The sequence below is a fragment of the Brachypodium distachyon genome, chromosome 5 (genome assembly GCF_000005505.3).
Source record: "Brachypodium distachyon strain Bd21 chromosome 5, Brachypodium_distachyon_v3.0, whole genome shotgun sequence".
NCBI classification, from domain to species: Eukaryota; Viridiplantae; Streptophyta; class Magnoliopsida; order Poales; family Poaceae; genus Brachypodium; species Brachypodium distachyon.
In genome coordinates this window covers 24,174,908-24,192,634 of record NC_016135.3, presented here as the reverse complement: position 1 = coordinate 24,192,634, position 17,727 = coordinate 24,174,908, and the positions used below count along the sequence as shown (strand labels likewise).

Below are 17,727 nucleotides of genomic sequence, written 5' to 3'. Positions count from 1 at the left end.
GGCTCGGACCTCCCTTTCCAGTCCCAAGCCCGGCCCGAAAGCCCGGAAAAGCCTGGAATGACTAAAAACGGGTATTTTTAGAAAAAATAGGTATAAAAAATCATTTATTTATTTCAAAAATAATTATTTTAATGCTTAAATGACCTATTTTCGGTGTTTCGGGCCGGGCTCGGGCTTCAAGTTTGACCGTCAGGCTTTTATGAAGCCCGGCCCGGCCCGGGGTTTGCCCAGGTATAGTAGAAACGAGTGCAGACGGAAACGGCCGTCGGGCCACGTGTCCGCTGGATTTGCCATGGGCCCGGCCTTCGGCAGCTAGGCTGAAAGTGACCGAAATTTGTGGATACGCAGGTGACTGAAAGAGTCACTTTCTTTTTACCCTTGGATTTTCTATATTTTTGGCGATCTAGGCTGAAAGTGACTGAAATTTGTGAGTATGCAGGTGACCGGAACAGTCGCTTTGTATTTTTGCCCTTGGATTTTTTATATTTTTTATTTGTGCGGACACGGCAATCTAGCTAGGCCGAAAGTGACTGAAATTTTTAAATACTTTAGTTACTTTGTTTTGATGCCAAACAACAACAAATTTGACTAGAACTTTTGTTTTTGTCACACGCATAGCTACGGATATACATAACGCTCCAACTGGCCCTAAACAGTTTTGGCCCATGATATCATAGGGAAAATATGATACTTTTCTATTCGTCAAAACAAAAATGTCACTATACCGGCTAATAACAGGTAAAGTCTACAGAGGAATTATCCTATGTGTGTTTTGTTCCTTAGGTCTCGTGTCTCAAGACGTTGTGTTTGTTGACGTGTAAATTAGAATGTACTCCTTCCATTCCTAAATACTACTTCCATCCAACAAAAGATAAGATGTCTCAAGTTTGTTAAATTTTGGATGTATCTAGCCATGACTTAGTGTATAGATGCATTCAAATTTAGTGAAAGTCGAGACATTCTTTGTTGGACGGAGAGAGTACTTGTTTGCACTAGAACAGCGAAAAGTATTTAGAAACGGAGAGAGTACTTACGAATTTTGTGAATGAAATAGTATGATGCTGTGTTCGTGTTGGCACGCAAAAATAGTAAGAAATATCCTTGCATGATCTGTAATATGCTTATAAGGTGTACCACAATTTAATTATATCCGAAGAAAAAAAACATTTCATTCAGGCTACATAACAGTACATAACAGGAGGGGTGTACCCAGAAGCATGCTTTTTTCGCTAATTTGACCGTGATTTGATTCCTTGGGACCATTGACCTAGCAACGGTTTTGTTAGCTTTTTCTTTGTCATGTATTTCCTCCGTCCAACAAAAGATGTCTAAAGTTTGTCTAAATTTAGATGTATCTAGACATGACTTAGTGTATGGATGCATTCAAATTTGATCAAAATTGAGACATCTTTTGTTGGACGGAGGGAGTAGAATTTATTCTTGGGTGCGACTATTTCTAAGTCGTCTGTTTTTAAAAAAATGAATCTTAAATATCAATCGACGTTTTAGAGCAGTTGGGTTAAGATCTGAGGGTCATTCACATTTTCAGATCTCTTACTTTACCGTTGGATTAAAATCCGATGGCTAACATGTCTATTAATTTCTAACTAAAGAACAGACGACCACCTTGCCAATAGCAAAACCGTTTAATATATCCAACGGTTCCTGTCCCACTACGTATGCAAGCAGCAGTATACAAATTTAGAGAATGATTTGGTCAAAATAGATTGGTTTCATTCTCTGCACAGGAGGCCGGTCCAGAGTTCGAACGAAGTTTCCAATTCGAGGCCATCGTTGCATACATACATATATATGTCACGTCTCCCCAAAACATACAAGAGCCAACAATTTCGTTAGCAGCACACTCTTGCCAAGCTGCCTGCCATGGTGGGATGGTTAAGCTTGTGTCTCATAGCCCTATCCACGCTACTTGCCCTTTGGTTTCTCCGCAAGCTCTCCGGCCGCAAGAACAAGCCCAAGAAGCAGCTGCTGCCCCCTGGACCATGGACTCTCCCGATCATCGGCAGCCTCCACCACCTCATGGGCGTCCTCCCACACCGCACTTTCATGGCGCTGTCTCAGCGGCACGGGCCACTGATGTTCCTACGGCTGGGCGAGGTCCCAACCGTGGTGGTCTCGAGCGCCGACGCCGTGGCGCTCGTGGTGAAGACCAACGACCTCAAGTTCTCCAGCCGGCCGACCATCCCAACCATGGACATCCTGACCTGCGGCGGCGAGGGCTTCGCCTTCACCCCCTACGGCGACCACTGGCGCCAGATGCGCAAGGTGTGCATCGTGGAGCTCCTCAGCGCCAAGCAGGTGAAGCGCATGGAGGGCATCCGGGCCGAGCTCGTCGGCAACCTCGTCCGCTACATCTCCGGCAACGCCTCCGCCGGTGCCAGTAACACCGTGAACGTCAGCGAGAGGGTGACCAGGCTCAGCAACGACGTGGCGTCGGAGGCAGTGTTCGGGGGCAAATTCGCCCGGCAGCGCGAGTACCTCCAGTCGCTGGACGAGGCCATGTCGCTGCTGGGCGGCTTCTACCTCGTCGACCTCTTCCCGTCGTCGCGGCTTGTGAGGTGGCTCAGCAATGGCGAGCGCAAGATGGAGAGGAGCTACGGCTGCATGCAGAATCTCATCGACGACATCATCGTGGGGCGCAAGGCGGCGAAAGCGGCCGGCAGCCTCGCCTTCAACGCCAACGACGACGACCTGCTCAACGTGCTGCTCAGGCTGCAGGAGGAGGACTCGCTCCCGTTCCCTCTCACCACCAAGACTATTGGCGCCGTCTTGTTTGTGAGTATTCTATGGTAGTACTGATATTGATTTATATTCTCTGAGATGTGAGATGAATATATACCGCAACCATCGTTTGCAGGAAATTTTTGGAGCTGCCACAGAGACCACAGGGAGACTTTTGGAGTGGATTATGTCCGAGCTCATCCGTCATCCTGAAGCTATGGCCAAGGCACAGCTTGAGGTCCGTAAGGTGCTAGGTGAAGACCGAGCTGTTATTACCAATAACGACCTTGCTGAACTCCATTACATGAGGATGGTCATCAAGGAAGTTCTTAGGTTGCATCCACCCAATCCTCTGTTCTTCCGCATGGCCCGAGAGGACTGTAAAATTATGGGTTATGACGTGCCTAAAAACACCAGTGTATACGTTAATATCTTCGCAATTTCCAGGGATCCAAAGTACTGGGAAAATCCTGAAAGTTTCCAGCCTGAGAGGTTCGAGAACAAAAATATGGATTACAATGGGACATACTCCGAATTCATTCCCTTTGGGGCTGGGCGTCGGCAGTGCCCGGGGATTCAATTCAGCTCATCACTCACGGAGGTTGCGTTGGCACACTTTCTGTATCATTTCGACTGGATGCTTCCTGATGGAGCTACCGTAGCTTCGTTTGACATGTCCGAGAAATTTAAGTTAACGCTAAGCAGAAAGTATGACCTCCATCTCAGAGCTACTCCACACGTGTGGGCTTGAAAGCTATGCCATCAAAATGATACAGAAAGCTTGTGAATATACGTGTTAATGTACGTTTACATTGTATGCATGTCGTACCTTTGTGCGTTAGAATAAGGGAAGCTGATCGTAAACATTGTGGTATTGTACTATCATCCGTGCTTTGCATGACAGAAAGATATCATGGAACATGATTGTATTAGTTCCGTGTTTGTTTATGATTTATGAATAATACAGTGATTATTATATACTCCCTCCCACCCATATTATTTGTCGAAATATTACATGTACCTAAACGCTTTTTAAACATAGATCCATCCATATTTTGGCAAATTTGAGACAAGTAATATGGATCGGAGGAAGTATGTGCATGGTTTTCCAGTGAAACTAGCCTGATCTTCATCTTTGACGTATGGTTCGTAGATCAGAAATGTGGTTTTTATTGAGTAAGAACATTTGTGATTTGTGATTGCTTTCTCTTTTTCTGCTTATCCATGTATGGCACTTGAAACTCATGGTTTCCGTTTCAATGGGTCGTCCGATTCGGAAAAAAAAGAACATTTGTAATTTGTAAACAACAATTACTTTCTCATTGGTATGTGGCACGAAATATCGAATCATGATCTGTCGTCTCTACACTTGAGATGATGCAACAATTATTTTGCCATTATTTGGTACACTCGACACACTTCTTTGGCAGAAAATCATTCTTATTAACTCAAACTAATAGTTACATCATTCACGGAAAGAGGTACATTAATGCTAGAGGGAGGGGGTCTAACCAAGAATAGGTTGGCAACTTGGCATACATTTGGCCAACTTAGCCAGTGCCCTTGTTCACCTCGCGGGGACGATGATAGAAAACAACCCCAAGAAAATCACCTAACCATTCGGCCGTAGGCGTTCCATCTCCACGAATCGTTGGCACTTGGCAGTGAGCGAGTGATTTGGAACTGTCCGGGTCATTTAAGTTTGACACCTATTTTGTGAAAAAGAAAATCGTACATATATAGAAGGCTATATTTCATATAAGTTTGACTCAAAGTACACACCAAATATGGGGAAATAGTTGCAAGTGCACAGCTGCAGTAACAGCAGGAAAAGACAATTCCGAAATCAGTAATTTGAACAAGAACAAAATGGTAACGATTCAGTATAAATAAAATCATTAAGAGATAGCATTGAACTTTCATAGTCACAACGCACGCAGTTTTTTTTAACCTTGAGCCTGCCTCAATCTTTACATCAACCCGTTTACAGTATCAAAAGTTATTCTGATGAAATCGGTAATCTTTACATCTGCGATCTGCCCCATATGAACACGACCAAACACAGGAAATTGTTAAATTGTTATTCTGACGAAACAGTCACAGGTGGATTCATAGCGTTGAGTTTGAGTGGCTCGTGGATAACTGCATTCACTGCGCTGGCCATTTCCTTTGGAGAGCTGAATCCATCAGTCTGAAAGTAGAACACGTTTAGTATCTTGCACATCTTCCAGAACAGCTCCTTGCATGGCTTAGGAACAACCGTGTCTTCCTTAAGGACCAATCTTAGCAGGTCTCTCCTAGAAGTGACTATGGACTTCTGTATTGCCTCCTTGGACGCTTCTATTGACATAGAACCGCCACTGTGAAGAACGAGTAGTGAAACGCTATTCAGTTTCCCCTCGCTGCCCTCCCGCTGCAACACAAGATAGCAAATATATTAGTTATCCAATTACAAATTAGTACTAGTACAATTTAAAACTTTTAACTGCATGGCAGTTGATGAGCAATTAGTTGGATTTGTCTGATTAGATATCACACACAAGGCATATGTTCATTATACAATCCTATAATTGTTTTTATTGTAAAACTGTAAGCAAAGAGCTGATTAATCTTCACAATTATAATGTCCAACCACCAAACAAGCAGTGTCCATATCTCCTTTTTCTCTGATTTATAATTTCTAGCCTCCATGAAAGTTCCGTTCGAAAAAGGTAAAAATGAAGGCATTGTTTAACAACATTTTAATAATAAATGACTATAATCTTGACTATTGTGAGAATAAGTAGTCCAACATAATAAACATGGTTCCTGTAATCTAAAAAAAATGTGTATATATGATAGGCAGAATCATAGAACATAAATTTTAAAAATTCAATGTTTTTACGCAGCTATGTAAAATCTAAAGACATGAGTGGGAATGGTATCTGCAGAGAGACGAATTATCTTTCATGAGGCCCAAATACCTCAAAGCCTTGGCTGTCATTCAGAAAACGGCCACAGGTACTCATTAGCCTAAACAACTCACTGTACTCTTGATCTTTGACAACACTGTCCAACAGCTTTTCCCCAACAAAATACAATGCTGGGAGCACAATCGGCCCCAGTGCGAATGAAACAACTCCATTCATCATGTATTCCTCCATCGTTGGCACATATTGGCTCCTCTGCCATTCTGCCTCAGTCATCATAGACCTCAATAGCTGTAGCCACTGCAGACAAATTTTAATCTGTCAGTACTGAACACAATGCAACTAACAATCGGGGGGGTCGCTGCACATGAAACTCACAACTTCTATCAGGTGATTTGTAACACAGCGGTTTTGTACTGCAGAAGCCATTGACCCAAGCTGGTTCACTGTGGTATAGAGAGCAGAAAATACTATTTTTACTTGCTCAGAGTAGAACTCATCTTCGTGGTGCTCATGCCACCTAAGGAAACAGTCGGCAAAGCAGGGAACATGAATTACTAGCAATATGTAAGACGGTAGCATTAGATAAGAAAGTGCAGACAAAGACAACAAGCTAAAGAACCATACTTCTCAACTAATGCTATGAGGTTTTCAAGTTCTTCTTTTGATCCTCCAACATCGAAGAAGTCATCAACAACAGTTGTGAGCACCCCATTTTTGGCCCACGATATACGAGCATCAGACAATTCAGGAGGAAATATAGTAGCAGCAGCAGAGAGATAACAATATGTCAACTTCTGTCTAGCAAATTGTAGCTGGTCCAGCATGTTCTCTTTCACCCAACTGTCACAGAAAAAAATCAGAAATTTCCAAGAAAAAAATTTTATATGACAAGAGAGCATAACAGCCAGATTACCTATCAAGATCCAAAAGTTCATCCTGGTAGATAGATTGCGAAAAGGTGAAATCTGCAGTGGCCAAAGATAAGAGCTCTTGGTTCACAGGACATGGCCTGATTCAGCAAAATGTTTGACCTTTTAGTATGACATCTAAACAATATGATTTTACGGGGAATTAGTTTTTCAAGAAATAAGATTCTTACGAATATTCTGTTTTCAGCATGTGAGAACCTTGAGCATCAAAATGTTCAATGTTCCTCTTGTGGTCAAGACGTTCTAGTGTGGCATAGAAGGGAAACTTAAGAGCATACTCCGTCTGCAATTCCAAAAGCACAAAATTAGACATAAACTGAACTTTAATTTAAATGTGAATTTTAATTCCATGCAGGCACCTCTCCATATATTGTAATCCGCCGCGACCTATCACCGTCAGAGCACAGCTTTTGCGTCAATAGGCTCCCAGACCAGTAGCCTATGTTATCTAGGATCAAATCATTTTCCGATAAACTGACTTTTGAAGCCTTGTATAATTCCAATATAGATTTTCTATCATTTAAATACCCATGAAGTGAATTATGGAAAGTGGAGGCTTTGGCAAAATGAGATAGTCCATCTGCGCCAGAATAAAATTAGTGAGTTAAATTGTTCGATCAAGATAATGATAACATTGACAGGGAATTCCTGCTTAAGTACCTGAAGATACATCATATCCATTCATACGTAAAAGGCGAAACGCCATTGCGCATGTTGCTATATCCAGCATGATTTCCTCGTCTCTCTGTAACCATAAACTGCAAAGAGGACACAGTAAAGTTTACAAGCTACTAAAAAAAAGATGTCAACTATGTACTTATGGTCATTGGTCATTACCGATATGTCATGTCTAGGATGCTCTTTATCTCGTTAGAAAAATGCTGAGAAATTCCGATCTTTTCAAGTAAATCCACCATCGAAAGCTGGCAGTATATATTTAGTGGGTACACTGTTGGTACTGCAAAAAGTCTACTGGCATTAAGTATTTAGCAACAGTTTAAACCATTGAAAATTCTTCACAGGGAAGGGTACAGAGATCCACCTGCACCACCAAATTCACTGACAAGCAAACTTAGGTACTCAAGGGCTTTATCATCATGATTGTGGACTAACACAGCAGCAGTCGTGGAAGGAGAATTGAACAACGATCCATTCTTCCTCTGAAACTTCATAACTGCATTCCAGTCCAGCAGGTTTCCTAATCCTTCAGCAACATAGGCCATATAAGCTTCACCCCCATAAGATTTCTCCCCAGCCTGCCTAGATTAAACCAAGCATGAGGTTTTTCAATATGTTACCCACAGGTGATACAAAAATTCAGATTGCTAACTACACTAGTAAGCAAAAGACAACATGGACGACACTGTGACCACTTGTTTCCTGGAAATTCTGGTTCGTATGAAAAATCCAAAAAGAAAGGTTCATATTATTTTTTTGGAAAATAGAGACAAATAGTACATTTCCATTTAGATGATCAACCAATGCATATTACACAACTTTATGAACCAATTGTTAATGCAATTCCATGCCAATATTGACAAACCTTTTCAATTCCATCTCCTGAAGGTGAAGAAGCCCATCAATATCAGTTTGTGTAACAGGAAACTCCAAACCCATCTCAATGGCAAGGCTAATCATGCCAGGAAAAATGATGCTGAAGCCTACAGGAGCAGCAATCTGCTCATCCATAACAGTGGAGAAATTTCTTCCAATAAAATGTAGTCCTGCACAATATCATTTTTATCATGCTAAAGCGCCCCATTCTTGAAATAATGACAGCATAAATACATTAACAATTAAATGCATCTTCGTCTATACCTCTCCTTATGTGCTCCTGGCCAATACTCCATTTCTTAAGCGCAAGAACACATGCCAGTGTGGATAAGAGAATATCCTTGTTGACTGATGAGCCAAATTCATTGATACCCCAGAATCCATCGCCCTGCTGGTTTTGCAGTATCCATTCAACACACTGAGGGAAGTGTGGAGCCTGAGGTGAACCCGGCGAGGGCACCATAGCCACCCATGCCGTGTCGTATGAAGATGGTGATAATTCGACTTTCTGGAGCTGCTTCCTTATTCTATCCTTCCACCCCTTTGTATGCTGCATTTCAGTGACAACATTATTCATTAAATAAGAATTGAAGCGAGATAACAGGATCATCAAATATAATAACCAGAAGTGAGTCTGATACCACGTTTTGCAGGCTTGCATTTTCTTCTACCAACCTCGTCCCAACACATGCTGTTTGAAGAAAAGAAATATGGGTCACGAATCAATTAAGATAGATATCCCATTAAAAAAAAGATAGCACGCATATGAGCACGCAGATGATGTCATTCAGACATACAAAAATAAAGCAACACTTGCAAGTAACAGAACGAAAAACATGATTTAACAAAAGAAAAAACTGAACGAAAACTGTTCCTTCCTGCTTTGAATCAGCTGCAGCCTGCAGAATACAGGATTGAATTTATATGCTGTCTATTAAGTGCTTGATTTTTAGCAGCAGTACTATTATGTATTGGCGCGCACCGGGTGGCAGAGTAAACTGCGGCATATGGATTCACAGCAAAATTGATTCGTTTGATCCCAAAACCTGAAATCTTCGGATCAATCCATCCAATCAAGCTAGGGCTCCTTACCAGAACACGGAGAAATCCCCCGATCCTCCTCGCAAATCCAATGGAGCGGAGAAGGACGGTGACGACTACCGGAGAATGATCCGAACCGGCGTGGGTCGGCGGGGGAAACCCCTGCGGCGCGCGCAGTCGTGAGGCGACGATGACGACCGGAGCGAAACCTCGTCGCGAACGTGGGAGCCGCCGGGAGGAGGAGGAGGGTGTGGCCGCGAGGCGCCGGGGGCGCGGAACGGGCCACGGACACTTTGGGGCCCGACATGGTGAAGGGGAGGGGAGAGAGAAATCGGTCGCCCGGTGCCACGGCCGCCCGCCGTCGCCGTCGACGGAACTGGAAAGTGGCCAAGGGGAAAAGGCCGCGGAACGGCAGAACTGAAGTGAGGAAAGGTGGCGGCGGCGCAGTTGCTGCGTTTCATTTGTCGAGATTTTTGGGGCGAAGCGGCTGGCGTGGGGCGCTGTCCAAGCCGCGCCACGTGTCTGCTCGTCGGGCTTCCGTTGCACGGCCTGGTGGAATGGAACATTCTGACGGTGCTGGCTTGGAGATCCGTCGCGACTGAGTTTTGTCAGATTCTTTTATAAAATAAAAAAAGGTAAACGCAATAAACAATTTTGTTCTCTGTGGACAGTGGAGCGGCCGGCGGGTGCGGGCCTGCTGCTGCTCAACTAAACTGATGACGGAACAAACGAGGTTGCGAGATTACAGTAAGTACTGTACTACGGAGGCATCTTTGCTCAGGATTACACCGTGCGCGTAATGACACTCACTGTAGACATGACGCACGAGACAATGCTCCATCTTCTAGAAATTATCCCCTCCTCTAGCTACGGTGACAACTCACAAGGAATCAGAAAAATCGAGACCGGAGAGCAGATTCCCGCTGGCGAGCTGAAGGGGCAAATGGATCAAGGCGTCCACGGCGCCGGCCTTCTGGTCCGGCGAGCTGAAGGCGTCGCTCCCGGAGTAGAAAAAATAGCACGTCTTGCACATGTCCCAGAACAGCTCCCTGCAGGGCCGGGGCACGGCGCTGTCCTCCCTGAGGACCAACCTCAGCAGGTCTCTCCTGCACGCGTCTATTGGCCCCTGCATCTCCCTCCTCGCCTCCTCTATCGTCATGGAGCCGCCGCTCCGAAGCACCAGCAGCGACACGCTGTTCAGCTTCCCCTCCACGTACTCCCTCTGCGGGCAATCAATAGATCACAAGATCAACAGATTAAAACCCAATTTTGTTGGGCAAATTCAGAAGATTCAGGGCAAGGTAGAAGAGTACCTCGTAGGTCTGCACGTCGTTGAGGAGACGGCCGCAGGTGCTCATGAGCCGGAACAGCTCGTTGTACTCCGGGCCGGTTACGACGGACTCCGCAATCTTGGGCCCGGCGAAGTACAGGGCCGGGAGCACGATAGGGCCCAGAGTGAATGTCACGACCGCGTTGCCCATGTACTCCTCCGCCGTCGGCACGTGCCCGCTCTCCTTCCACTCCACCTCGGTCATCATCGACCTCAGCAGCTCCTGCCACTGCACGAACACAAACACGTACGAGACATCGAATTCTGAAAATATCAGGATTCAGCACGGCAGATTATGTTCAGTAAGAGATTATCCAGAAATCATGCGGATGGGACTAACGATTTCTACTAGGTGCCCGGTGACGTCGCGGCCCTGCGCCGCGGATGCCTTGGCTCCGAGCTCGTTCACGGAGCCGTAGATCGCCGAGAACAAGATCTCGACGTGCTCCGAGGAGCAGCAGCACCCGCCGGCGGTTTCCTCGTGCTCGTCCCAACTGCGGCAAGCCAACCATGGGAAGGGCATTAACAGTGAGAACCCCCAACGTTTGCTTTGAGAAAGAGCGTTGAATCTAAAGGGAAAAAACATCGGATGTGTAAATTTACGTCTCGACTAACGCGGCGAGGTTTTCGAGCTCTTGTTTCGACCCGGCGACGTCGAAGAAGTCGTCGACGACCGTGGTGAGCACGCCGTTCTTGGCCCATACGACGCGGGCGTCGGAGAGCTCCGGCGGGAACATGGTGCCGGCGGCGGAGAGGTAGAAGTAGGCCAGCTTCTGCCGCGCGAACGGCAGCTGGTCCAGCCTGCTCTCTTTCACCCAGCTGTAGTGTAGGCAGAAAACGAAAGGGCGCAAATCGCCTTGGTAAGGCAGAAAATGGACGCTGTCTAATTTTACTGTCGATCAGACGTCACGTACCTGTCGAGATGCTGGAGTTCGCGCTGGTAAACGGATTGGATCCTGCTGAAATCCATGGCGCCCAGAGCTACAAGATCCTGCTGGCTTGTTTGGCCAGGCCTGCTTAACAAATGCAATAATGTTGTTTTCTCTCTTCTTGCATTCTGGTTTAAGCAGTGTGTAATTCACGTACTAGATCGGATGGGAACTTATTTTGGGGAAGGAAGAAGAAACTTACGAGTATGGTGTTTTTAGCATCTGATGCTCCATAGCATCAAACTGTTCGATGTTCCTCTTATGCTCTAGACGGTCCAGCGTGGTGTAGAAGGGGCTATCAAGAGCATGTTGTACCTAATTAAGAGCACAACAGCATAGCAGTGAGCATATCAAAACCTCCATCAGATTGATGCAGGGATCGATACTAATTGCACTTGAAGGTACCTCTCTGAAGAGTGGAGTTCTTTGCACCGGACTAGAGCTCAGCTGTTCTTTCAGCAGGCAGCCTGTCCAGGATCCTATACTGTCTAGAATCAGCTCATCTTCAGAAATGCTAACTTGTGAAGCCTTGTATAATTCCAACAAAGACACCGTGTCACTGAAATCACTGGAGGCTTCAGAAACATGAGACAGGTCATCTGCATAATGTTTCAGGTGGATAATCAATCAGCGTGTTGAAATACAGCCCAAAGAATCAGAAAAAAAAATTACGGTTACAAGGAGTATACTGTACCAGATGAGACGTCATATCCGTTCATCCGTAGGATGCGAAACGCCATGGCACATGTCTCCAGATCCAGCACGATCTCCTCGTCCCTCTGTAGCCAGCAGCTGCAAAATGGCTCCTGTTAAGTCGCTAATGATCTCTACTCAAGACAATACGGAGTACCTAGCAGTGCGTATAAATGCCTACCTGTATGTCACGTCCAGGATACTCTTTATCTCGACAGCAAAATGCCGAGATATTCCAATCTTCTCGAGCACATCCACCGTAGAAAGCTGGCGGTGCATATTTCTCGGCGGATACGTTGGGAAGCACGGACGAACCTCGTGGGAGCCCGGCAAGGGCGGCTCCGCCGTAGCCACCTCTGCCGTGTCGTCGTGGGAAGAGGGCCACTGTTCGGGTTTCCTCTGACCCGTGCCATTCACTAATCCTAACTGAAACAATGGCAGAAGCGTTAGACAATGATGAAAAGAGCCTCACGGCATGAACTTCAGAAATGGCCGCCAAAAAGGATTATTTATCACTACCGAGACTGCGAGAGCTCCATCCATGTATACCAGGTTTTGCAGGCTGATTGCAGCATTTTCTCCAACTTGCGGCCTGCTCTTACTGACTGCTGTGAGGAGGAGGACAATTTACAAAGTAAAAAAAATGAGGGTCACCAGATCAATATTAATTGGACATTTGTTAACGTGTGCTTTGGACATTAATTAGTAGTACTGCCTGCAGTAGAACCTATTTTCTCTCGAACGTTTTAAATTAAGAAGGTGGATGGCATGAAGTCTTTACCTGTCGCCACGGCAGGCCAGGAATTAGCTCTGCCCGGTCGCACCGGCAGCACCCGGCCGCATGGTAGACCGCACGGTGGGCTGCCGGAGGAGGAGCGAGCGTTTGCCGGCGCGAGAGAAGAAGTGTGCGGCAGCTTCAGGACTCTGCCCGCCATCGCAGGATCGATATGCATGTCGGTCGTGGTCGATGGGCAGAAGCAGAACAGGATGAGGTTACTAGGTAGCGCCAGGAATTCGAACTGGTGAGTGAGTTTTCAAGTGTGGTCGAGGATTCCATCGAGCGTATATTTATACTTTTTTTCTAAGTAAATACTAGCACAAAACCTTGGTAATAGACGTTGAATTATAAGTAAATTGTCTCCACTCCCGCGCGTCCTTATCCGTTTGAACTTTTGAATGAACTGGTTCGATGGATGAAACTTTTCATGATATCAGAACCTCTGATACAATTTAGTTCCAACCCACTTTTGAGATAGTACAAGTCCGGGCTAATACCAACAGGGCTATTAGTTCTTAAAACATTCCTATTGGAATTTTACTTGCAAAAAAAATTGTATGCTATTAGTTCTTAAAAACTTAAAAATTACGAAGGATTTAGAAAATTAAAAAAGCATGCACTTAGATTGCCCGATATCTATTGCCTAAAATGGTAGTACACGTGTTACATCTGCATTGACAAGTTGACAAGGAAAGACAAAAACATAGACGATGATGAAAAGGAAGTTACACGGACTTGATACAAAAATGACAAATACCTCATACCAAATAGGCATAGTTACAAAAGACTTGACAAAGACAAGATAGTACCGCATAAACTAAAACCACAAATACTTTTCAAACGGGTAGACACGGACATGGAAAAGGCAAGACATAGATATGGTTGGTGCTGCTATTACCGTACTTCTTTCCCCCTCTGTTCCTAAGGATGTGACCACGCATTCCTAAAAAAGAAAAAAGAAGAAGATGTGACCACGCATATAGAGACCATTAAAGGCCACTAATTCATAAAGTTTTTTTTAGATGAAACTAGTTCATAAAGTTAGAAAGGAAACTAAATTCAGGAACACGTTAGATAATCCAATGACGGAAAATAGGCTATAAGATTGCAAATATTTTGCAGACGAGCAAAATCGGTTGTATAGTTGTGACGTTTTGACTGCTGCAAACACGAGGAATATATGTTCAAATTTGGAAAACTTATGTACTTCATCCGTCCAACAAAGATGTCTTAATTTTGACCAAATTTGAATGCATCTTTGTTGGACCGAGGAAGTACTAGATAAAAAAGCAGCATATATAATCCAAACTCGAAATTCCCAACTGCCGTTGCTCAGGCTCGTGGGATGACTAGCACCTTGGATCATGGGCACGTTTTTCAACTTTTCCACGACGCCGCTTGCGGAGGCACGGATCGCACGTCGCGAGCGCATCCATCCCGGCTAGGGGTGCAGCTGGGACGGGCTCGTCCCGCCCGCACAGCCGTAGTAATATTATACGGGATGCTGGTTGTTGTCCGCGTCCCGCGATCCCGCAAAAACCCGCATAGGTGTTGTACTCAGTTTGCTAATCGATATGCATGCAGTCCATCCGCATTGCTGGCTTGCTGCTGCGCACTGCTTCTGTGAGAACTCACGTGATGAGGTGCACTGCCGCTGGTGTACACTTGATTGCAGAACATATACAACAGATCTTCATATACAATTGCAGACCAAAAACATTGTAGGAAATGGTTTAAGAGAAACAAATGAGTGTACAGCAAGTACATGTAGGAACAGGCTATTTTACAGACATATCGAATTACAACCAACAAATTCTGGAATTACCCTCATTTTGCCCTCATTTTGCAGGCCAACCAATAGCTCAGTTTCTTCACCTACTGCTGGTACAGCTACAACCAACAATAAAATGAACAAATTCTTGAATACTGAAGTCAAGATGTAGCGCAGATTTTCAAATTAAAAACTATGAGATAGAAAGCCGTTATAATGGTATTGCCAGAAAAAAAATCTGCACCTACTGCAGGCCAACCAATAGGTTGGTTTCTTCACCTAATTTATGCAGAATTTCCATCCGTGTCATAGACAAAATCTTCAGTAATGGTTTTCACAACAGCAACACCTGCATCACAATTCCCATTTCGTTATGTTATTTCATTATTACAATAGTTACCAATGCAAATGACAATATTGACTTAGGAAGGGGAAATTACCTAGTCTCATCCAATCTTGTAGACAAATAAGTGCATTAACTGTTGGGCTCGTAAGACGACTCCTATAATCACTTATAACCCTACTCCTATAATATTTCACAGATCTGCAGGACTGCAGCACCTAACAATAATAAAGCAATGAATTGAATAAGAACATAATCTAACAATAACAGCAAACTAAATAATTTTATTTGTACAGAACAATATATCCAATGCTACCTGTTGCACTTGGCAAGACTTAATCAGCAAACAGTAAGTATATCATCAAACAATAAGTAAATTTTATTTGCACAGAACAATTAATCCAATGCTACCTATTTCACCCAGCGTCCACACATTTCTGATGAATTTTATTTGGGGCACCTAAATCTATCAGTTCTAATCAAAACACTCCATATAGAAAAATAAAATGAATCAATTTTGTCTTTGTACAAATCTATCAGCTCTGTACAAATTTCTGGAAACATATGATGGAAATTTACCAAGAATTAATCAGCAACAAACAGTAAGTAAATTTTAAATATACAATGCTACCGATTTTACCCAACGTCTATCAAAACACTCAGATTACAAGAACCTCAGTGGGGACAAATCTATAAGCTCTAATCAAAACACTCCATAAAGGAAAATAAAAGTGCAGATCAAGTAAATGAATCAATTTTACCCCGTAGTTGCTACGTCAATTTTGTCCCAGATTGTGAGGAGAGAAGGGGGGATATGTACCGTAAAGGGCCGAGAACTGAGGTTGAGCACCGGAGCAGTCGCGGACGAGGATGGGAGCGCCAGGTTCAGGGCTTCAGGTGCGCGCGAGCAGCATCACGAAGAAATCAAAATCTCACCGTAGTTCTGCACAAAATCTCCGAAGCAGAGCAACGAGCGCGAGTAGAAGCACAAGAAATCGAAGGCATCAAAGATCAAGTAGGGGATGAGAAGATTTGGGGGGAGACGGACGAAGATGAGGAGAGGAGCAGGAATACCGGTCAGTGGCGCTCCCGGGGGAGGCTGAGAGCGACGAGGGAGCGGTCTGGGCGGCGCCACCGTCCAACGAGCGGACGGAGGAGGAGAAGGGAGGAGGACGGCGGCGCCGAACAGGCGGAGGAGGAGGAGGAGTCTACGAGCGCAGCCTCGCAGGAGGGTTAGGTCGACCCGTGCGGGATTACGGGCTCCCGCGGGACATTTTGCTTTTCTCCCAGTTAAGGCCCGTGCGGGATAACGGGCAGCCCAGAAAATATTTCAAGGGGCAAACGGGACGGGACGGGCTGCGGGACAAACGGCAGGCCCGTCCCACTTGCACCCCTAATCCCGGCTGAACATAATATTTGTGTTAACTGTTGATGTGTTTCACGAAATCCTATTTGTTTGTGGATGCGGACATTTTCATCGATCCGGCAAGTTTTACGTTACAGCATCTCTAGCCGATGCAGAAAATCTCAATCCGAAACGTTTGTCGGTAGCAATTATACGTGTTGCAAACCCAGATGTCATGCTATGTATTTCATGCACCTTGGGCCTTGTTTGGTGTTATTCTATTTTTTAGTCACTAGTGTTTTGATATTTGAGTGTTTTGTGTGTTCATCCAAAACTTTTAAAAACCCGAACACTAGTTTTTTTAGAATCTAAAAGAAACTAGTGTGAGAAATATTTTAATTTGGTAAAAAAATGGAGTGTTTTGTGAAGAAAAACTAGGGATAGTCCCCTTTAAACCTTTTCTAACAAATAACAATTTGAAGTTTCTAGTATTTTCATTTCAGGATGGATAATATCTTAAAAAACACCAAAAACTCTATTACCAAATATGGCCTTACTATTCATGCACCGGACCACTAGTTTACGGAACACCACATGTAGGGAGCTACGGTCCGTAGAGCAATAGCTCAGCCTTGGCAACAACGCGCTCGAGGACCGCGTGTAGCGCGGGTGGCTGGGAGCCGGTGGTAGCTCCCAGCACACCTCAGGCGTCTCATCTGGTACGAACATTTACGTCAAAAAAAATCTGGCACGAACAGAGTACAAAATGGCCACCATTTGTGTGCTTCCGATGCTCTAGTGGTAGTGTAAAGTGATCCGCTGCCGACATGGCTGTGCTGTAGCAAGTGAGGTCTTAAAAAAAACAGCGCGCTCGTGACATGTTGAGCCCCACCGCAGGCTGTGCTGCAGTGTAGCAGCTTCGGGTCGCATGGCGCTACACGTCAGCTTGCGCTGCATGCGGCCCATGCAAAGCTGCTGCTGTACATACATGTGCATGTGTCGAATGCATGGCTGCCTTTTGCGAAAAAACAACAACTTTTGTTCTATTATTAAGACAGTCTGGCCAAATCGTCAGCAACTGTATCAGCTACAGAGTTTGGGAGCTCATAGAGCCACTGTAGCTGGGTCCTGGCTCCGAATCAGCGCCACATCACGCTGACATGACAAGTGAGGTATATCATTTATCACGTACTACCTACATATATTACCTCCGTCCCAATATACGAGGCACGCACGCATCCCAAGATTTTAAATTTAACTAGCAAAATATAAATTATATTTCATAAAAAATATATCATTAGATTCGTAATCAAATGAGCTTTCTAATGATATATTTTCTATGCCATATAATTTAATTTTT

The 17,727-nt window shown here is 44.6% G+C and overlaps 3 protein-coding genes across 4 annotated transcripts; 1 reads left to right on the top strand and 2 right to left on the bottom strand.

Moving 5' to 3' along the window:
• Positions 1 to 1,747: 1,747 nt before the first annotated feature.
• On the top strand, positions 1,748 to 3,721 carry LOC100828060 (ent-cassadiene C2-hydroxylase). The gene is made up of 2 exons (XM_010242104.3): positions 1,748 to 2,796; positions 2,879 to 3,721. Exons 1-2 carry the CDS (start codon positions 1,885 to 1,887, stop codon positions 3,491 to 3,493), a joined length of 1,527 nt encoding a protein of 508 aa, XP_010240406.1. The 5' UTR covers positions 1,748 to 1,884; the 3' UTR covers positions 3,494 to 3,721.
• Positions 3,722 to 4,609: 888 nt separating this feature from the next.
• Positions 4,610 to 9,633, bottom strand: LOC100827748 (ent-kaur-16-ene synthase, chloroplastic). Of its 2 annotated transcripts, XM_010242105.3 has the most exons (14): positions 9,230 to 9,633; positions 8,779 to 8,828; positions 8,402 to 8,687; positions 8,127 to 8,307; positions 7,626 to 7,843; positions 7,421 to 7,541; positions 7,244 to 7,341; positions 6,943 to 7,163; positions 6,754 to 6,866; positions 6,568 to 6,663; positions 6,279 to 6,494; positions 6,030 to 6,171; positions 5,706 to 5,951; positions 4,622 to 5,155 (listed from the first exon to the last, which is right to left on the bottom strand). In XM_010242105.3, the coding sequence occupies exons 1-14, from the start codon at positions 9,483 to 9,485 to the stop codon at positions 4,823 to 4,825; spliced, it is 2,577 nt and encodes an 858-aa protein (XP_010240407.1). In that variant the 5' UTR covers positions 9,486 to 9,633; the 3' UTR covers positions 4,622 to 4,822. The 2 variants fall into 2 exon arrangements, with proteins under 2 accessions (XP_024312125.1, XP_010240407.1); XM_024456357.1 differs by lacking the exons at positions 8,402 to 8,687; positions 8,779 to 8,828; positions 9,230 to 9,633 and having other exon boundaries at positions 4,610 to 5,155; positions 7,626 to 7,839; positions 8,127 to 8,267.
• A 181-nt stretch (positions 9,634 to 9,814) lies between these two features.
• LOC100833760 (acyclic sesquiterpene synthase) lies at positions 9,815 to 13,190 on the bottom strand. The gene is made up of 11 exons (XM_014895471.2): positions 12,912 to 13,190; positions 12,650 to 12,738; positions 12,312 to 12,556; positions 12,132 to 12,229; positions 11,843 to 12,036; positions 11,640 to 11,752; positions 11,423 to 11,521; positions 11,112 to 11,327; positions 10,849 to 11,002; positions 10,492 to 10,737; positions 9,815 to 10,400 (listed from the first exon to the last, which is right to left on the bottom strand). The coding sequence occupies exons 1-11, from the start codon at positions 13,081 to 13,083 to the stop codon at positions 10,059 to 10,061; spliced, it is 1,968 nt and encodes a 655-aa protein (XP_014750957.1). The 5' UTR covers positions 13,084 to 13,190; the 3' UTR covers positions 9,815 to 10,058.
• Positions 13,191 to 17,727: the final 4,537 nt, after the last annotated feature.